Source organism: Oryx dammah, unplaced genomic scaffold, assembly GCF_014754425.2.
Source record: "Oryx dammah isolate SB20612 unplaced genomic scaffold, SCBI_Odam_1.1 HiC_scaffold_3, whole genome shotgun sequence".
In the NCBI taxonomy this organism is placed as follows: Eukaryota; Metazoa; Chordata; class Mammalia; order Artiodactyla; family Bovidae; genus Oryx; species Oryx dammah.
Window position 1 is genome coordinate 9,019,305 of NW_024070187.1, and position 22,502 is coordinate 9,041,806.

The following is a 22,502-nucleotide window of genomic DNA, read 5'->3' on the forward strand; positions in this document are numbered from 1 at the left end:
CATATATAGCTTTTATTATGTTGAGGTATGTTCCTTCTATTCCTGCTTTCTGGAGAGTTTTTATCATAAATGGATGTTCAAGTTTGTCAAAGGCTTTCTCTGTATCTATTGAGATAATCATATGATTTTTATTTTTCAATTTGTTAATGTGGTGAATTACATTGTTTGATTTGCGGATGTTGAAGAATGCTTGCATCCCTGGGATAAAGCCCACTTGGTCATGGTGTATATGATCTTTTTAATGTGTTGTTGGATTCTGATTGCTAGAATTTTGTTAAGGATTTTTGCATCTATGTTCATCAGTGATATTGGCCTGTAGTTTTCTTTTTTTGTGGCATCTTTGTCTGATTTTGGTATTAGGGTGATGTTGGCCTCATAGAATGAGTTTGAAAGTTTACCTTCCTCTGCAATTTTCTGGAAGAGTTTGACTAGAATAGGTGTTAGCTCTTCTCGAACTTTTTGGTAGAATTCAGTTGTGAAGCCACCTGGACCTGGGCTTTTGTTTGCTGGAAGATTTCTGATTACAGTTTCAATTTCCATTCTTGTGATGTGTCTGTTAAGATTTTCTATTTCTTTCTGGTTCAGTTTTGGAAAGTTGTACTTTTCTAAGAATTTGTCCATCTCTTCCAGATTTTCCATTTTATTGGCTTATAATTGCTGATAGTAGTCTCTTATGATCCTTTGTCTTTCTGTGTTGTCTGTTGTGATCTCTCCATTTTCATTTCTAATTTTATTGATTTGATTTTTCTCCCTTTGTTTCTTGATGAGTCTGGCTAATGGTTTGTCAATTTTATTTATCCTTTCAAAGAACCAGCTTTTGGCTTTGTTGATTTTTGCTATGGTCTCTTTTGTTTCTTTCATATTTATTTCTGCCCTGATTTTTAAGATTTCTTTCCTTCTACTAACCCTGGGGATCTCCATTTTTTTCCTTTTCTAGTTGCTTTAGGTGTAGAGTTAGGTTATTTATTTGACTTTTTTCTTGTTTCTTGAGGTATGCCTGTATTGCTATGAACTTTCCCCTTCGCACTGCTTTTGCAATGTCCCATAGGTTTTGGGTTGTTGTGTTTTTATTTTCATTCGTTTCTATACATATTTTGAATTCTTTTTTGATTTCTTCTATGATTTGTTGGTTATTCAGAAGTGTGTTGTTCAGCCTCTGTATGTTGGAATTTTTAATAGTTTTTCTCCTGTAATTGAGATCTAATCTTACTGCATTATGGTCAGTAAAGATGCTTGGAATGTTTTCAATTTTTTTAAATTTTCCAAGGCTAGATTTATGGCTCATGATGTGATCTATCCTGGAGAAAGTTCTGTGAGCACTTGAGAAAAAGGTGAAATTCATTGTTTTGGGGTGAAATGTCCTATAGATAAATTAGGTCTAACTGGTCTATTGTATCCTTTAAAGTTTGTGTTTCTTTGTTAATTTTCTGTTTAGTTGATCTGTCCATAGGTGTGAGTGGGGTATTAAAGTCTCCCACTATTATTGTGTTATTGTTAATTTCCCCCTTCATACTTGTTAACATTTGTCTTACATATTGAGGTGCTCCTGTGTTGGGTTCATATATATTTATAACTGTTATAGCTTCTTCTTGGATTGATCCTTTGATCATTATGTAGTGTCCTTCTTTGTCTCTTTTCACAGGTTTTGTTTTAAAGTCTATTGCTGGGGTCCATCCCCGGTGGATCCAGGGAATTCGAAGGGTGGATGGAGTCAGTGAGGAAAAAACTTATTTATTTATTAATATAAGATCAGATTAGGAAGAAATAGTGTAGTAGGAAAATTAAGTGGAGAAAGAAGGCTGAATAACTTGGATTATGCGGAAGACCAATAAAATTCCAGATATGTAAGGGTGCCTCACCTTAGGCTCCCTTTTGCGTGGGTCTTAACAGCCAGGGCAAGTAAGTAGACTTGGCGAGCCCCCGCACCCCAGATGGGAATTCAGCCTGAAATTAAAGTAAAGAGGAAAAGGAGGGAGAGGGAGAAAGAGAGAGAGAGAGACATGGGGGAAACCAGTGCAGCAACTGGCTCCATCCCCTGTTGTTCAGAAAGCCTTTTATACTTTTGATAAAACATGGAGATCAATGGGTAACACAAAGTTATGCAGCATTAGCAGTCCAGACTCTTTTCAAAACCAGGCTTTTCTCTCTGCATACCTAATTGTATACACAAGTCTTAGGTAATTTACATCATCTTCCAGCCAAAAGGGCCAATTAATATTTTACAGCCTTTTTTTCTGATAAGGGTTTGTCAACCAAAAGACTTATTTGTGTTGATCTTCCCAAAGTCTGGTGCCATTCTCAGAAAGCACTAAATAAAGTTACATTCTTACATAGCAAGGACACAAGAGGAGTGCAGTGATATATAACAAAGAGAAAAGTAATTAACTCAAAAGTCTAATGTTGCTAACATCAAAACTACTATATATCTTTTCCCATATCCCGTTCTCATCGATTAACATCCTCCCAGGTGCCTAAAAGATAAAGAATATCGAGGCCTGGTAGCAGTCATTGAGTCAACAGTGAAAACCCTCTACCAATACAAGTTTTAACTCTTTAGAAAAGGCTCTGTATCTTTAAAATGCTTTTAAGCTTTGTGCCTCTCGTGGTTGGGGGGCTGTAAGCAATTCACAAGCTTGTAAGAGGTCTGGGGAACCTGTTAGCTAGAGAGCTATCAGAGAGGGTTTAACTGAAACAGCCCTTTCAAATGCAGAAGACTAAAGCTCTGAGTTGACATTTTTCCAGAGAATATCAGAAAAGTGGAAAAGCAGAGTACAAAAGCCGGCAGATTTTTGTTTTTTTTGTTGGGGTACATGCTCAGGATATTCCAGGGGGACCCCTGAAGTCTGATCACGACCTTGCGTATGTCAGCTTCCTTCCTCATGACCTTGTTATTGGCGGGATTCCTCACGCTAGCTCCCGGCAGTCTATTTTATCTGATATGAGTATAGCTACTCCTGCTTTCTTTCGGTCTCTATTTGCGTGGAATATCTTTTTCCAGCCCTTCATTTTCAGTTTGTATGGGTCCCTTGTTTTGAGGTGGGTCTGTTGTAGACAACATACATAGGGGTCTTGTTTTTGTATACATTCAGCCAGTTTTTGTCTTTTGGTTGGGGCATTCAACCCATTTACATTTAAAGTAATTATTGGTATGTATGATCCCATTGCCATTTACTTTATTGTTTGGGGTTCGAGTTTATACACCCTTTTTGTGTTTCCTGTCTAGAGAAGATCCTTTAGCATTTGTTGGAGAGCTGATTTGGTGGTGCTGAATTCTCATAGCCTTTGCTTGTCTGTAAAGCTTTTGATTTCTCCTTCATATTTGAATGAGATCCTTTCTAGGTACAGTAATCTGGGCTGTAGGTTATTTTCCTTCATCACTTTAAGTATGTCTTGCCATTCCCTCCTGGCCTGAAGAGTTTCTATTGAAAGATCAGCTGTTATCCTTATGGGAATCCCCTTGTATGTATGTTTTTTTTTTTTTTTTTCCCTTGCTTTTAATATTTGTTCTTTGTGTTTGATCTTTGTCAATATGTGTCTTGGGGTGTTTTGCCTTGGGTTTATCCTGTTTGGGACTCTCTGGGTTTCTTAGACTTGGACGATAATTTCCTTCCCCATTTTAAGGAAGTTTTCAACTATTATCTCCTCAAGTATTTTCTCATGGTCTTTCTTTTTGTCTTCTTCTTCTGGGACTCCTGGGATTCGAATGTTGTGGTGTTTAACATTGTCCCAGAGGTCTCTGAGATTGTCCTCATTTCTTTTCTTTTTTTTTTCTCTCTCTCTCTCTGATTCATTTATTTCTACCATTCTTTCTTCTACTTTACTAATCCTATATTCTGCCTCCATTAGTTTACTATTTGTTGCCTCCAGCGTGTTTTTGATCTCATTTATTGCATTATTCATTATATATTGACTCTTTTTTATTTCTTCTAGGTCCTTATTAAACCTTTCTTGAATCTTCTCAATCCTTGTCACCAGGCTATTTATCTGTGATTCCATTTTTATTTCAAGATTTTGGATCATTTTCACTATCATTATTTGTAATTCTTTATCAGGTAGATTCCCTATCTCTTCCTATTATGTTTGGTTTGGTGGGCATGTCTCCTGTTCCTTTACCTGCTGGGTCTGCCTCTTCATCTTGTTTAGATTGCTGTGTTTGGGGTGTCCTTTCTGTATTCTGGCAGTTTGTGGAGTTTTTTATATTGTGGAGTTTCCTCAGTATGGGAGGGGTTGTATCAGTGGCTTGTCAAGGTTTCTTGGTTAGGGAAGCTTGTGTCCGTGTTCTGTGGGTGGAGCTGGATTTCTTCTCTCTGGAGTGCAATGAACTGTTCAGTAATGAGTTAAGAGATGTCAGTGGTTTTGGAGTAACTTTGGGCAGCCTGTATATTGAAGCTCAGGGCTGTGTTTCTGTGTTGCTGGAGAATTTGTGTGGTACATCTGGCTCTGGAACTTGTTGGCCCTTGGGTGGTGCTTGGTTTCAGTGTAGGCGTTTGATGAGCTCCTATTGATTAATGTTCCCTGGAGTCAGGCATTCTCTGATGTTCTCAGGATTTGGACTTAAGCCTCCTGCTTCTGGTTTTCAGTCTTATTTTTATAGTAGTCTCAAGACTTCTCCTTCTATACAGCACCATTGATAAAACATCTAGGTTAAAGATGAAAATTATCCACAGTGAGGGATACCCAGAGAGGTTCACAGAGTTACATGGAGAAGAGAAGAGGGAGGAGGAAGTTAGAGGTGACCCAAATGAGATGAGGTGGAATCAAAAGAGGAGAGATCAAGCTAGTCAGTAATCGCTTCCTTATGTGAGCTCCACAGTCTGGACCGCTCAGAGATGTTCACAGAGTTATACAAAGAAGAGAAGAGGGAGGAAGGAGACAGAGGTGGCCAGGAGGATAAAAGGGGGGAATGAAAAGTTGAGACAGACCCAGCCAGTAAATAGTTCCCTAAGTATTCTCCCCAATCTGGAACATACAGAGATTCCCAGAGTTGGGTAGAGAAGATAAGGAGGAGGGAGGAGACAAAGGCGACCTGGTGGAGAAAAAGGAAAGTCCAAAGGAGGAGAGAGCAGTCAAGCCAGTAATCTCGTTCTCAAGTAAAAATGGGTACTGAAGATTGGGTTTTTGAAGGTACAAAATTGATAACAAATACCAAAAAGCAAAGATTAAAAATCTAGAATAGAGGTTGGATTTTCAAAAATACAATATTAAAGAAAAGAAGAAGAAAAAACAAAGTCACAAGAATTATTAAAAAATATATATATATATATGAAGTTTGCTTTAAAAATAGGGTCTTTTTTTTGAAAAGTAATAGTAGGTTATTAAAATGAAAATTAAAGGAGTAATAGAGTACTTAAAATTTAAAAAAAATTAAAAAGCAGAAAAAGAAAAGAAAAAAAAGAGAAATGGTCATAAAAATAGTAAAGATATATCTAGGATTTTCTCTGGTGGTGTTGTGGGCAGTGTAGGGTCAGTTCATTTTCGGATAGTTCCTTGGTCTGGCTTATATTTCTCAAGATCTATAGGCCCCTTCCTATGTAGTCGGTACTAAAGACAGGGTTTTAATCTATTACACTTGTCACTTCCAAGGTGGTTCCCTTTGTTTTGGCTTCTTCTGTTTGCTGGTCTCTTCAGTGTCTGATTTCTGCCCTGACACAAGAGGGGCGGTGGTGGACACTTTTTTAAGGCTCACTTGTTCAGTCACACTGTGGGGAGGGAGGGACGCTGTAAACAAATATCACTGGTGTGTGCTCGCAGTGTCTCAGCCATGCTGGGCCTGCCCCCACTTACGGCGCACACAGCTCAGGCTCTAGGTTGCTCTTCTGGGAACAGTCTGAGGCTGGCCCTGGGCTGCATGCACCTCCCAGGTCTAAGCCGCTCAGGTTCAGGCACTCAGATAGTTCTCAGAGGTGCAGACTCTGTTGGGCCTGCATTTTGTGTCCTTCCCAGGTCCGAGTAGCTCAGGTGTTTGGCGAGCACCATTACTGCGACTTATCGCCTCTCCTGTACCTGCTGCTCGGTTTTCTGGGTGTACAACTGGCGCACCTTATCTGGCAGATGATGACTGTCCAGAACCTTAAGAAGTCTTAATTAGCAAAGAAGCCTGCTTGCAGTCCAGTAGATAATGTCTCTCTGGGGCTGCAATTGCCCCCTTCTGGCTCTGGCTGCCTGTCACCAGAGGGGGATGGTCGGCAGCCGGCTAATTCTGTTTTGTCCTTTGTTCTGTGCATGGTCCTGGCGATGTCTTATGTTAGAGCTTTTCACGTGGTAGCTATCCCACAGTCTGGTTTGCTAGCCCAAGTTAGTTCCCTCTGGATACCCTTGGGGCATTCCGGCCCGATCCTTAAAAAGCAATGCAACCAGCACCTCCCTGCCCAGCCCCCACTTGCTAGTGGCGGAAGCAGGAGTCTAAGCTGCTTCTCCTCTGGGGGAGTTACCACTGGGCTCGTAATCTGTGGGTTTTAATTATTTAATTATTTTTCCTTCCTGTTATGTTGCCCTCTGTGCTTCCAAGGCTCTCCACAGACTCGGCAGTGAGAGTGTTTCCTGGTGTTTGGAAATTTCTCTCTTTTTAAGACTCCCTTCACGGGATGAAGCTCCCTCCCTATATCTTTTGTCTCTTTTTCTTGCCTTTTATATTTTTTCCTACCTCTTTTCGAAGACAATGAGCTGCTTTTCTCATTGCCTGATGTCCTGTGTCGGCATTCAGAAGTTGTTTTGTGGAATTTACTCAGGGTTTAAATGTTCTTTTGATGAATTTGTGGGGGAGAAAGTGGTCTCCCTGTCCTATTCTTCCACCATCTTAGGATTGCACCCTATTCTAGCAATAGTATTCAATAAAATTTTTTATCTTGATTCCAGCTTATGTTTCCTACAGCCCAGCATTTCTCATGATGTACTCTGCATAAAAGTTAAATAAGCAGGGTGACAATATACAGCCTTGATGTACTACTTTTCCTATTTGGAATCAATCTGTTGTTCCATGTTCAGTTCTAATTGTTGCTCCCTGACCTGCATACAGGTTTCTCAAGAGGCAGATCAGGTGGTCTGGTATTCCCATCTCTTTCAGAATTTTCCACAGTTTATTGTGATCCACACAGTCTAAGAATTTGGCATAGTCAATAAAGCAGAAATAAATGTTTTTCTGGAATTTTCTTGCTCTTCTGATGTTCCAGCAGATGTTGGCAATTTGATCTCTGGTTCCTCTGCCTTTTCTAAACCAGCTTGAACATCTGGAAGTTCACAGTCCATGTATTGCTGAATCCTACATTCTAGGAATCAGTGGACTAATATGGACTGGAATAGGTGAATTTAACTCAGATGACCATTATATCTACTACTGTGGGCAGGAATCCCTTAGAAGAAATGGAATATCCATCATAGTCAACAAAAGAATCTGAAATGCAGTACTTGGATGCAATCTCAAAAATGACAGAATGATCTCTGTTTCCAAGGCAAACCATTCAATATCAGGGTAATCCAAGTCTATGCCCTGACCAGTAATGATGAAGAATCTGAGGTTGAACAGTTCTATGAATACCTACAAGAACTTCTATAACTAACATCTCAAAAAGATATCCTTTTAATTATAGGGGACTGGGATGCAGAAGTAGGAAGTCAAGAAACACCTGGAGTAACAGGCAAATTTGGCCTTGGAGTACAGAATGAAGCAGGACAAAGGCTAATAGAGTTCTGCCAAGAGAATGCACTAGTCATAGCAAACACCCTCTTCCAACAACACAAGAGAAGTCTCTACACATGGACATCACCAGATGGTCGACACCAAAATCAGATTGATTATATTCTTTGCAGCCAAAGATGGAGAAGCTCTATACAGTCAGCAAAAATTAGACCGGGAGCTGACTGTGCCTCAGATCTTGAACTCCTTATTGCCAAATTCAGACTGAAATTGAAGACAGTGGAGAAAAGCACTAGACCATTCAGGTATGACCTAAATCAAGTCCCTTATGACTATACAGTAGAAGTTAGAAATAGATTTATTTATTTTATTTTTTTTTTTTACATTTTGAAAATAGTTTAATATTTGCCATTGTTGCTGCCTGTGCTATTAATGTATACATTGGTTCAGTAATAAATACGCAACTATTACATAGAGTGCAAGATTTTTAGTATTCATAACTGGTTGAAATTAATGCTGCTATTATCTCAAGAAAAGAATAAATAAATTTCATGCCCAATTCCAAACTAATGCTCAAGAGGTTATTGTTAACAAAACTGACAACATAAACATATTGGGCATTACCTTTTTAAACATGATTCCTGTAAACATAGCAAAAAATCACTTTCCTCAGTCCTGACATTTTGTGTGATGGCTTAAAAAAAATACAGCACACAAATCCTGCCACCTCTTCTTTTGCATGGGGAGTGAATTAATCATATTCCAAAATGCAGCGATCATTCAGTGAAATTTCTTCAGCACACAGTGCTTGCTCTCGGTTATGAACTCAGAACTTTTGAGCTATACAAGTGCTCTGCCTAAGTTTATAAAATATGCTTTCTGGTTTTAAAATTAAACAGAAAAACTTCCAAACAAGTCATAGATATGATTCTAAAATATTATGTACATAGTATCTGACTACAGGAGGAAAAGCCTCACTGCAGTGCAGCACAGTGTACCCACGAGCACAGTGTTTAACGGGGCTTCCGTCTAGGGTTCCTCACAGCAGTGCCTCAGTGGCCAATACTTACACCATGCAACACAGCCCCTTCCACATTGCATCCTAAGCAGAAGGGGGATGTGAGGGCAAATTTAAAGTAGATAATGTGGGGGAAAAAAGGGCAAGAATACAGTACTTATGCTCTAAAGAGTGCACTTTATAAAACAGCTTGCTTTATTCATGTTTTTTTATAAAGTGCAATATTACTTAAAACAGAGACATGTACCTTAATATTCTGCAGTAACCATGAAAACAAACTGCCAGGAAAGAGCAGTGCAAAACTAAAATCATACGTAGCTTAGCATGCATCTCAGAGAGGCCCCCGATACACAGCATGGGGCCTTCGTATGCCTTTTATCTTAGTTTTTAGAAAAAGATTAATAACAGTAGGTTATCATCATAGGTAACCATAAAATAAAAACAATAAGTTAAAATCCTCTCTCACCACACATAAAATTCTTGACAGAATCTTTTGGAAAACAGTTAGACTTTTTTTTTTTTTGCTGATAAATCACTGTTCAAAGGATGCATATCTCTTAAAAACCCACAATACCCACAAGGTGAAGCAACAGGTATCATCACAGGCCTAGGAACTCTTGCTGGCGGACCTCTGACGACCCTGTGACTTACTGTCAGTGGCTCAAACCTCACTGGCCCCCACTCAGACGGACAGACACCTGTGCCCTCTCAGGAACAGTCGTGCGGGCATCATCCAGGTCACTAACAGCATCCCGTGTGCTCTACTCACAGTCCCATTCTCTGCCCGGTGCTTCTGGATGAGGATAACCAGTTGGGTTTTCCTGGAAAAATTCCCTACGGGGCAGATGCCAACGGGATCAACGAGATGCGGCTTTTCAGACACAGAGCCTGGCCTCCAGGCAGGCCGAGGGCGCCGAAGGGACAGCGGAGCCGGGCTCGGCTCCCAGGCCCCCAGGCTCTCAATCCGAGAATTGGAAGAGGCTTTCAGGGGCACCGCCCTCAGCAGGGTTGCTGGGCTGCAGCGCCCTCGTGGGCATGCTCTTGCCGAGCGAGTGGGAGGACGAGGAGTGCGAGCTCTCGCTGGAGCTGCTGCGCCTCTCCGTGCTGGTGCTGGTCTTCTTCATCCTCCACCTCTTTGCCAGAGGAGCCCCTCTCTCTTATATTTGTTCAAGGCGTGGAAGGTGGCTTTCACACACGTGTGCACCGCAGCTCCTGAAGAACCCAGAATGTCTGGAGTCATCAGAGGATTTGAGGACAGCTGACTGCCATCTTGAAGCCATTCACTGGTATCTCAAGTCAGGCATTTTAAGCCTTTTGTTTGGATCGACTGTGAGAAGTCCTTGGATCAAATCTTTAACCTCTTGGGATACGTTCTTCTCCTTTAGGAGAAGTCTCTCTTTTTAATTTTCTTCATGATCTCCACTGCACTGGTGCACGTCAGGCTTTTATCATGAGACTGAAACGGAACTTGCCCCGACAGCATCCTATACAAAATGACACCCAAGCTCCAGAGGTCGCAGGACTCATCATAGCCGCTGTGATTCAAGAGCTCTGGGGCAGCGTAGTGGAGAGTGAAACAGGGTGTCTTCAGAGGCTGATTATCAGGGAGCTTCAAGCGTGCAAACCCGAAATCAATGACTTTAATTTCCAAATTGTCATTTTCATCAGTGAACAGTAAATTCTCGGGTTTCAGATCTCTGTGGACCACTCCGACGTCATGCATGTGGCTTATAGCTGAAACCAGCTTCCGCATGATGTAGCTGGCTTCTGTCTCACTGAAATGTTTCTTTCTCTTAATGCGTTCAAACAGCTCTCCCCCGTTCAGAAGTTCCATCACTAGAAATGTGTGAAGCTGGTCATGGAAAACCTCGTGCAATTTCACGATATTGGGGTGTCCTTCGCAGAGTCTCAGCGCTGTCACCTCTTTCTGAGTGCTGGCTTCCATCCTCTTGCTGATTATTTTGACTGCAAATGCCTGGTTACTCTTCTTGTGTATGCACTTTCGACAGATTGAAAAACTCCCTTCTCCCAATGGTGTGTCCTTCAGATCTAGGTCCTTCAGCATCGTGCTCCTCGCAACGTGTTGTCAGCCCCGGGCGGTCCACTCCCACGTGGAACTGAAGAGGATCCACGATGGCCGCGTTACGCTTGAAGAGAATGGAAGGGGCCACAAAGGAATAGCCCTGGAACAGCCTCTCGGAGCTCTGGGGCAAAGCTGCAGGAGAGTAGGTGGGGTCCATTTCTGTGAATTCTTCTGCAAAGTTACTCACATCTAATTCATCTCGGATGACTGGCTTAAAAGGTGCGGGCACTTTCTTGGCAGCTAAATCATCCCAGTTTATTTTCTGAAAGAAGGGGTGCTCTTTGATCTCATCTGCGTCGCGTGGGCCGCAGCCCAGCCTTTTCTCGGGATCTTTCATCAGGATACGCTGGATCAGGTCTTCGGCTGCAGCGCCCATTTCCTGCGGATACAGAGGCTCGCTCTTCAATATCCTCCTAGATATCTCAGCTTGGGAGTTCTTCTCGCCATCAACAGTGAATGGAGATGCTCCAGTTAGTAATTCATATATTAGAACACCTAAGCTCCACCAGTCCACTGCCTTGTCATGTCCTAAGTCTCCCCCTCTGACAATATCTGGTGCCATGTATTCAATGGTTCCACAAAAGGAATATGCTCTTCCAGCTTCATCAGCCACAGACTCCTTACTCAGACCAAAATCCGTCAGCATCACATGGCCATCAGAATCAAGCAGAATATTCTCAAGCTTAATGTCATGGTATATAATCCCCAACTTGTGGAGGTGTCCGAGGGCAAGCACGATCTCTCCAGCATAGATCTGCACCTCGCGCTCTGTGAAGCGCTCTCTCTGAGAAAGATGAGTAAAAAGCTCTCCACCATTTATATAATCTAAGACAAGGTGGAGCTTGGCTTCAGTCTGGAAGGCGTAGTGCAGCGTCACCAGGAAGGGCGACTGCCAGACGTGCTCCAGCACCTGCCGTTCCGTCCGCGTGTGCTCCGCGCTCTTGGCCTTCCGGACTATGCTGGCCTTCTTCAGAACTTTCATGGCATACAGCTTTCCATCATCGTGATCACTTACTTTACGCACGAGAAACACCTTTCCGTAAGCTCCAGTTCCTAAGACCTTCAGGAGCTCAAAATTTTCAATCCCCACCTTCTCTGCATGTCCTGTTAAATTAGCCGTCCGCAGCTCGTGCTTGACGACGCGGAGCTGCTCTCCGCCGGCGTCCCCGCCGCTGCCGCCCTTCTGCTCCATTTTCCCCTCAGCCGAGCCCACGGGCTGCGCCGGGGCGCCCGGCCCCTCAGCTCCCGCCGCGGCCCCTGCAGCCCAGACGCCCGGGGCGAGCCGCTTTCCCGCTCCCGCCGCCTCTCCTCCAGAAATAGATTTAAAGGACTAGATCTGATAGAGTGCCTGATGAACTATGGATGGAGGTTTGTGACATTGTACAGGAGACAGGAATCAAGACCATCCCCAAGAAAAGAAATGCAAAAAAGCAAAATGGCTGTCTGAGGAGGCCTTACAAATAGCTGTGAAAAGAAGAAAAGCAAAAAGCAAAGCAGAAAAGGAAGGATATAACCATCTGAATGCAGAGTTCCAAAGAATAGCAAGGAGAGATAAGAAAGACTTCCTCCGGGATCAATGCAAAGAAATAGAGGGAAACAATAGAATGGGAAAGACTAGAGATCTCTTCAAGAAAATTAGAGATACCAAGGGAATATTTCATGCAAAGATGAGCACAATAAAGGACAGAAAGGGTATGGATCTAATAGAAATAGAAGATATTAAGAAGAGGTGGCAAGAACACAGAGAAGAACTGTACAAAAAAGATATTCACCACCCAGATAATCACGATGGTGTGATCACTCACCTAGAGCCAGACATCCTGGAATGTGAAGTCAAGTGGGCCTTAGAAAAACATCACTATGAACAATGCTGGTGAATGTGATGGGATACAAGTTGAGCTATTTCAAATCCTGAAAGATGATGCTGTGAACATGCTGCACTTAATATGCCAGCACATTTGGAAAACTCAGTAGTGGCTACAGGACTGGAAAAGGTCAGTTTTCATTCCAATCCCAAAGAAAGGCAATGCCAAAGAATGCTCAAACTACTGCACAATTCCACTCATCTCACACACTAGTAGAGTAATGCTCATAATTCTCCAAGCCAGGCTTCAGCAGTACGTGATCTGACTATGTATAATCATGCTACATTATTCTTTAACTGCAGGATTTAAACATAAATGTAGCTGTATGAATAAAATGCTATGCTCTCTGATGAATCTATTACTCTAGATCTAATAACATGAAAATTTCTAACAAGCCAATATATAAAGTGATATCAGAGAACTTTGAAGCTTTGCCAGCCTTCGTGCATTAAATATAATGGTTTGTACCCTTCCTTATGACTTTAAATATCTTAATTCCTTATTATATAAATATTTTTATTTATACTCAGTAAGAACTTTCTGAGAATTTTTTTTCAAATTAATATTTTAATCTGCTTTATTTTGTCTTTGATTTTTAAAATCACATGTGGACTACTTTTAAGCAAAATATAAAGTAAAGAAATATATATATTTTTATTAAAACTTCTATTTATTTTTTAAAATTTCTTAATTGGAGGATAATTACTTTATAATATTGTTCTGATTTCTGCCACACATCAACATGAGTCAGCTATAGGTATATATATGTCTTCTCCCTGTTGAACTTCCCACCCAGCTCCACACCTTCCACCCCATCTCACCCTTCTAGGTATGACCTCCCTGTGTCATAGAGCAAATCTCACTGGCTATCTATTTTATATATAGTAAATTATATGTTTCAATGCTACTCTCTCAATTCATCTCATCCTCTTCTCCCACTCTGTTCACAGTTCTGTTCTATATATTTGCATTTCCATTTCTGCCCTGCAAATAGGTTCATCAGTACCATCTTTCCAGATTCCTCATATAAACGTTAATATACAATATATTTTTTTCTTTTGTTGACTTACTTCACTCTAAATAATAGGCTCTAGGTTAATCCACCTCATTGGAACTTACTCAAATTCATTCCCTTTTGTGGCTGTATATGTGTACCATTGCATATGTGTACCACAACTTTATCCATTCATCTGTTGATAGGCATCTAGGTTGCTTGCATGTCCTAGCTACTATAAAGAGTGCTACAATTAACACTGGGGTACACATGTCTTTTTAAATTCTGGTTTCCTCAGGGTATATGCTCAGTGGTGGGACTTCTGAGTCATATGTTAGTTTTATTCCTAGTTTCTTAAGGAATCGCTATACGGTTGTCCATAGTGGCTGTATCAATTTACATTCCCATTAATAGGGCAAGAGAGTTACCTTTTGACCACATCCTCTCCAGCATTTATTGTTTGTAGATTTTTTGATGATGGCCATTTGGACTGGTGTGATGTGATACTTCATTGTAGTTTTGATTTGCATTTCTCTAATAATGAGCAATGTTGAGCATTTTTTTCTAGTATTTATTAGCCATCTCTTTGTCTTTATGGAGAAATGTCTGTTTAGGTCTTCTGCCCATTTTTTGATTGGGTTGTCTATCTGGTATTGAGCTGCATGAGCTGCTTGTATGTTTTGGATATTAATTCTTTGTTAGTTGTTTCATTTGCTATTATTTTCCCCTATTCTGAGGGCTTTTACCTTGTTTATAGTTTACTTTATTGTGTAAAAGCTTTTAAGTTTAATTAGGTCCATTTGTTTGTTTTGTTTTATTTCCAGGATTCTAGGAGGTGGGTAATAGAGGATCTTGCTGTAAGTTATGTCAAAGAGTGTTCTACCTATGTTTTCCTCTGAGTCCTGTAGTTTCTGGTCTTACATTTAAGTCTTAATCCATTTTGAGTTTATCTTTGTGTATGATGTTAGGAAGTGTCTAATTTCATTCTTTTACACTTAGCTATCAAGTTTTCCCAGCACCACTTATTGAAGAGACTGTCTTCAAAGAAATATATTTTAAAAGTTTTCTCTTAATGCCACATTTTAAATGCTTAGTTTTATTTACAGGAATTTTTCTTTTGGTAAAATTCTGATGAGGGGTGAATATACATTTTATATGTACATATGAGTAAGTTTGAAAAAAAAAAGTATATGTTTGTACATGTTCTGCACTCAGATGTATACAAGTTTTAGTAAAGTTATAAAATATTTCTATCTTCCAGAAATATTTCTTGCTCTTCAATGATTGTTTATGTGTATAAAAGACCCTATATATGAAATCATTAATTAACTAGAGCAGATTATTTGGACATCTTCATAGACCTATGGCTTATGGTAAGTATCAAGCCCACTGCATAACTAATCATGAAAATAGTCTATGTCTGTGGCATCATACCCCAACAGATTATAATATACTGGCAAAATACAAATGTTAATAACACCACTGTGCATCATTTTTTCCCATGTAACTGACTAAGTTGAATGAAGTTTGTCTGCATTTGTTTTCGTTGTTTAGTCACTAAGCCATGTCCAATTCTTTGTGTCCCCATGGACTGCAGGGCACCATGCTTCCCTGTCCTTCACTATCTACCAGAGTTTGTTCAAACTCATGTCCACTGAGTTAGTGATGCTATCCAACAATCTCATCCTCTGTCACCTCCTCTCTTGTCCCCAGTTTTTCCCAGCATCAGGATCTTTTCCAGTGAGTCAGATCCTTGCATGAGTTGGCCAAAGTATTGGGGTTTCAGCTTCAGCATCAGTCCTTCCAATTAATATTCAGGGTTGATTTCCTTTGGGATTGACTCGTTTGATCTCCTTGCAGTCCAAGGGACTCTCAAGAGTCTTCTTCAGAACCTCAATTCAAAAGCATCAATTCTTTGGCACTCAGTCTTCTTTTTGGTCCAATTCTCACATCCATACATGACTACTGGAAAAAAATGTAACTTTGAATATATGAGCTTTTGTTGGCAAAGTAATGTCTCTACTTTTTAATATGCTGTCTAGGTTTGTCATAGCTTTTCTTCCAAGAAATAAGCATCTTTTAATTTCATGGCTGCAGTCAACTTCAACAGTGATTTTGGAATCAAAGAAAATAAAATCTTTCACTGCTTCCATTTTTCCCCTTGTATTTGCCAGGAAGCAATGGAACCAGATCCTATCATCTTAGTTTTTGTGTTTTTTTTTTTTTTTTTTAATATTAAGCTTTAAGCCAGCTTCTTCACTCTCCTCTTTCACCCTCAAGAGGCTCTTAAGTTCCTCTTCCCTTCCAGTCGTAAGAGTGGTATCCTCTACATATGTAAGGTTATGGATATTTCTCTTGGCAATCTTGATTGCAACTTGTGCTTCATCCAGCCTGGCATTTACCATGATGTACTCTGCACAGAAGTTAAATAAACAGGGTAACAATATATAGCCTCGATGTGCTCCTTTCCCGATTTGGAACCAGTCCATTATTCCATGTCCAGTTCTAATTGTTGCTTCTTGAACTGCATAGAGGTCATAGCAAAGGACATATGGGTTTAGTACTTACATGAGTAAAGCATAGTATCTTGAGACCACATACCCACAATTCATTAATTATAATTCATTAATTTGGTCCCAGATTTATTTCTTGTATATATTTGTCTCATTTAAGTTCATTAACAGTTATTTTCACTATTCATAAATATTGTGAAATTTTGTTCAACACTTCATCTGCTAAACCCAATCATCACAAAGATCAGAGGGTCTTAACTTCTCCCAATCTTTTGGCATCTCCCCATTTACATTGAAATTGCTTTAACTTTGGTCCCTATCTTTTCTCACATGGACAGATATTTGGTTTTGGTCTAACTCATTTCTATTTAGACCTCTCTAGTTTTTCCAGAGTGATCATTGTTAACCACAGATTCAGTTCTGTCATTTTTTTGAAATAAATCTTCCAACAAATTCATAATATGCAATCGTCTTGGCATGGCATATATAATCTGTCTACCACCAGACTCTGCACCATTATTTCCTACATTTTTATTATGGTCTCAGCATTTGAATGATGCATGATTTCCTCAAGTGAGAGTGTATCTATAAAGGCTTTTTCCTTGTAAATTAGTTTTGTATTTCTATTTCTTTAGAAAATACCTTCAGTCCCAATATCTCTGGAGTAGTTCTGAGTGATAATATCAGAAGAGTTTATAAGAATCACTAAAGTTAGATGTTATTTTTTAAATAAATGTTGAAAATAGAAGACTTAGGGACATCATAAAACCTATAAGAGTTTTAAGATAACTGCCCCCTCAACACACATACACATTACACCTATTATTCATAGATCATGAATTTTTAGAATGTACTATTTTTACTTTATATTTCATAAGTCAACTTGTGAATTCACATGATAAATTTCTATTTATTGAAATGTGTATTTAAATTTATCATATAATTCTTCTTTTTTACATGTCATTCCAAAACAAGAGAGTTAAGACAAGGAGCTTTCTCTTCATGTTTTAGAATTTATCTATTATATTTGTTCTGATTACATTTTTATGTCCATAACTTTTTTGAACATGAAATTTTTATGATTTAACATTATGATCCTTACATAGAGATTTTCTTTGGAAAACAAGACTTTTCAAACAGACATACATTACGATTCACAGTTTAAAACACTGAAGCTTAACCACTATATGCGCTTTCATTTGATTTAGGAAATAGACTTCTCTTTCTCATTTTGCTCCTTATGCAATCTTTGAAGAACATTCATAAAGAGAATTTCATATCTGTTTTATAAAAAGGGCACAGAAATTTATCAACCCAGGCATAGGCATTAGATTTAGAATACCCTTTAATCTATATGAGCTTGGAAGAGTGAACTCTTCTAAGTTACCATTAGCTATTTCTATTTCTTTCTTCTTTGGAAAAATATCATTTCAGTTTCTTTGACCATTTTTAATTGAATTACTGTTAACAACATTGTATTACGTATTTGCTGGGAAAGATTGAAGGCAGGAGAAGGGGACAACCGAGGATGAGATGGTTGGATGGCATCACCAACTCGAAGGAAATGAGTTTGAGAAAGCTCCTGGAGTTGGTGATGGACAGGGAAGTCTGGCATGCTGCAGTCCATGGGGTCACAAAGAGTCGAACATGACTGAGCGACAGAACTGAACTGATTAGATACTTGAAAATTGCTAAGATACTAGACCTTAAATGTTTTCATCACCAAAAAAAAAAAAAAAAAATAGAGAGAGAGAAGGTGAGGAACGGAGCCCAGGAATCAAAAGCTGTTTGTTAAGAGCTGGAACCCTGGAGAGGTTCCTACTGCTAGAACCAGAGCCTGCTACAGAAAGAGGGCAAGAGAAAGCCAGTCTCTTCACCTCCTGCACTCCAGTTTCTTGCAAATGCTCTGACTTGCAAAATTTTTTCATAAGCCATTTGGTGGGTGCTGGGGAAATATGATTCAGTTGTATCCTCTGTAATACAGATTACATCAAAAGAAAGGGTAGGGGATGGATTTGAGCAGAAACAGGCACAACATAACAGCACAGTTCTATGTTCAAAATTTCATGCAACCATTTTCTTAATGAACAGCATTTACTTTCTTTACTTTTGCTATTCTGAACAAAGCTAGATTAAATATGTTGCCAATAATTCTTGTGTGCTTTTGCTTTCAATTCTATGTTAAAGTTTCAGAGATGAAGACTTTGGGGATCATAGGGTATATTTCATTTTCAAAACTTAATAGGGATAGATTTTCAAGCATCTGTCATGATTTCTACTTCCTTGAGCAAAAGAGTTTACCCCTTTTCTGGCATAGACAAAATATTATATATTATTACTTTAAACTTTTTTTTTGTTTCAAAATAGTGTTAATGCTTTGATTTGCATTTATCTTAACAGCTCAGAAAGTTAAATGTGTTTTCATAAGTTTTAGACATTTTAGAAGTTAATCTACTAAGAAATGCTCATTTTTCTATCAGGTTCTCAGTCTTTGTTTCGTTAGTGTATGTCTGTGTTAAGTGGCTTCAGTTGTGTTCAACTCTGCAACTCCATGGACTGTAGCCCACCGGACTACTCTGTCCATGGGATTCTCCTGGCAAGAATACTGGAGGGGGTCACCATTTCTTTCTGCAGATTTTTCTGACCCAGGGATTGAACCAGGGTCTCTCTCATTGTAGGCAGATACTTGACCGTTTGAGCCACCAGGGAAGCAATGACTCAATTAATCCTGTATCTTAAATATGTGTATTATTATTTTCCTAACATTTCTGGCCTTTTTGGTTTTGTTGAGCATATCCAAATATTAACTGCATTATTAAATACATTAATTGTTTTATAGTTCTAGGTCTCTTGTCTAGAAATATTTACCCACTTTTTAGTTTAATATTATAAATATGTTCTTAGGATTTTTATTATATAGAGTTAATTCTTCAGGACTATTTTTGTATAGTAAAAAATAGTGAATTTAGAATTCTTTAAAAATATTTCTAGAGAGTTGTGTCAGTTATTTTTAATATAATCTTTATTTCACTTTAATTTATAATATTACTCTATCTCATGCATTATATGTTCAAATATCTAGGTATATATTATTGGGTATTCTTTTCTATTTGTCTATAAATCTGTTAATCTCATGGTTTTAAAACATTTATGTAGGCATAATTAACATAGCATAATGTTTAATGATTATGAATTATGCATGGAATTGTGCAGCCTTCATCACAGCACATTATTAGAATATTAATCTGTCCAAAATGAATTTGTATTTACTTTTGCTGTCAAATCCCTGTTCCTAGCAACAGTCACATGGAGCTAACCTGCTTGCTTTCTATATAAATTTGATTTTTCAGGATACATCATATGTACGGAATCATATAATATATTTTGTGGGTCTAGCATTTTTCAGTTAGCATAACAGTTTTGAGATTCATCCATTTTGCAGTTTCTTTCAATACTTACAAAAAAACTTTAATATTGCTGAATACTATTACCATTTAAGTATAAGCCATCTTGCATTTATCCATTCACCATTAAGTAGACATTTTGGATTATTTTAAAATATTAGTTATTATGAATATCACTTCAGTTAAATTAGCATACATCTCTTTGTGTGCACATGAGTTTTCACTTCTCATAGGTAAATTCTTAGGTTTGGAGTAACTGAATCTTACAGTGAGTTTGTATATAACTTTTTAAGAAACTGCCAAAATATTTCCTAGAGGTGATATCATTTTACATTTCTTTCAGCATTCTCTGAGGGTTCCAGTTTCTTCACATCCTGGGCAATACTCATTATTATTTGTTTTACAATATCGCCATTCTAGAGAGAGTGAAGTGGCATCTCACTATGGTTTTAAGTTGTAATTATTTAATTACTAAAAATGCAGAGCTTCGTTGTATATGCTTATTAGTGGTGGTTTAGTTGCTAAGTCGTGTGCGACTCTTGCAACCCCATGGCCTGTAGTCTGCCAGGCTCCTCTGTTCACAGGATTCGCAAGGCAAGAATACTGGAGTGGGTTACCATTTCCTTTTCCAGGAGATCTTCCTGACCTAGAAATCAAACCTGGGTCTCCTGCATTGCAGGCAGATTCTTTACCAACTGAGTTACAAGGGAAGCCTCAGCATGCTTATTAGTCATTCAAATTTCTAAGGTGAAATATCAGTTCAAATATCTTGCAAATTTTTATCTGACCTGTTCTTTTTAGGATTTGAGTTGTATATATTCTTTAAATGCTTTAGATACAGTCCTTTAACAGATACACGACTATCAGGTCACTGACTTGTCTTCTCATTGCTCTAATTTGTCAATTAAGGCATATATATATTTTTTAATTTAGGTGACAACAATTGATCAAAATTCCTCTTATGAGTTAAAAATTGCTCAACCCAAGTTACAAAGATTTCTTCCCATGATTTATTCAAGACTTTCTAAAGTTATAGCCTTTACATTTAGGATGATTCATTTATAGTTAATATTTATACATGGTGTGAGGTAGAGGTCTAAATTATATTTTATTAATGTGATTACTTTTTCACATATATTATGTCCAACTGAGCCACAAAATGGCTCATACCATTTGTGAAATAACTGTCTTTCCCACATTGAACTGCCTCAGTAACTTTGTCAAAAATCAGTTGGCCATCATTTTGTTTTAAGATCAAATTACAGTTTCTGCAAAAAAAAAAAATAACTCAGCTGAAATCTTAATAGGAATAGTGAGGACTATCAATTCAGGGAAAAGTTTCATCTTAGCAATATTAAGTGTCCTCATCTTTGAATATACAATGTCTCTCTATTCTATTTATTTAGATTAGAGGTTGCAAACTGGCTTACTACCAATTTTGTTATGTGTTTTGCATATTTAGTGTCTTAAATGGTTACATACCTACATTTGTAATGGTCTCAATCTTGCTTCTTGGCTAGTTAAGTCTTTATAACTTGTTTGGTTTATATCAGGACTTCAAGAAAGTCTTGAAGTCTTAAATAAATCATGTTTATTTTCTTAAACCTGATTTCAGTTCAGTTCAGTTCAGTCACTCAGTCGTGTCCAACTCTTTGTGACCCCATGAATTGCAGCATGCCAGGCCTCCCTGTCCATCACCAACTCCCGGAGTTCACTCAAACTTACGTCCATAGAGAAGGTGATGCCATTCAGCCATTTCATCCTCTGTCATCCCCTTCTCCTCCTGCCCCCAATCCCTCCCAGCATCAGAGTCTTTTCCAATGAGTCAACTCTTCATATGAGGTGGCCAAAGTACTGGAGTTTCAGCTTTGTCATCATTCCTTCCAAAGAATACCCAGGACTGATCTCCTTTAGAATGGACTGGTTGGATCTCCTTGCAGTCCAAGGGACTCTGAACAGTCTTCTGCAACACCACAGTTCAAAAGCATCAATTCTTCAGTGCTCAGCCTTCTTCACAGTCCAACTCTCACATCCATACATGACCACAGGAAAAACCATAGCCTTGACTAGATGGACCTTAGTTGGCAAAGTAATGTCTCTGCTTTTCAATATGCTATCAAGGTTGGTCATAACTTTTCTTCCAAGAAGTAAGCATCTTTTAATTTCATGGCTGCAGTCACCATCTGCAGTGGTTTTGGAGCCCCCCCAAAATAAAGTCTGACACTGTTTCCACTGTTTCCCTGTCTATTTCCCATGAAGTGATGGGACCAGATGCCATGATGTTCATTTTCTGAATGTTGAGCTTTAAGCCAACTTTTTCACTCTCCTCTTTCACTTTCATCAAGAGGCTTTTTAGTTCCTCTTCACTTTCTGCCATAAGGGTGGTGTCATCTGCATATCTTACGTAAATGCCTTGGAAGTCACTGTAAGACTTGCTTATCTTTTTTAAAGTTTTCTCAGTATTTTATTTTTGGATGCCACTGTGCACTGAAAAGTTCTTTTATATATATATATATATATATATATATATATATATATATATATATATTTAATTGTGTAAGCAGCTTTAGAATTTAGAATTCTAAAATTAAGGTTAGGGTTGGAAAAGAGCTGCAGGAAAGAGCTCTTTGCAGTTCCTTTTGTCTTTTCACTAACCTTAAATCAGGCAAAATCATGCACTACTTATCTTTGGCTCTAGCACACCTTTCAAGTCTTTTGATCACACAATACCTTGCCTAACCTCTTGGTTCTTTCTGTAGACCAAAATATGAGAAATGGAGAATAAGTAATTAACTGATAACCAGATCTCTTCCCTAGTTTTTCCTTCAGTAATCTCACAGATAAACTGCATGAACAAAATAGAATCTAATGAAAGATCACAAGAAATTGACAAGCCTACATGCAGTTGGAGATGGCAAACTCTGACCCTCTATCTAATCCATTTGTTCCCTTAAAAAATCTTCATGGCCAAGCAGAATCTTTGAAAATGTCT

The 22,502-nt window shown here is 38.7% G+C and overlaps 1 protein-coding gene across 1 annotated transcript; it reads right to left on the reverse strand.

Moving 5' to 3' along the window:
• Positions 1–7,994: 7,994 nt before the first annotated feature.
• On the reverse strand, positions 7,995–11,982 carry LOC120861697 (ribosomal protein S6 kinase alpha-5-like). Its single transcript, XM_040237405.1, is given in 5 exon segments — positions 7,995–9,798; positions 9,801–9,936; positions 9,938–10,035; positions 10,038–10,734; positions 10,736–11,982. Coding segments are annotated over 5 exon segments (2,310 nt in total). The 5' UTR covers positions 11,927–11,982; the 3' UTR covers positions 7,995–9,610.
• Between the last annotated feature and the right edge of the window lie 10,520 nt (positions 11,983–22,502).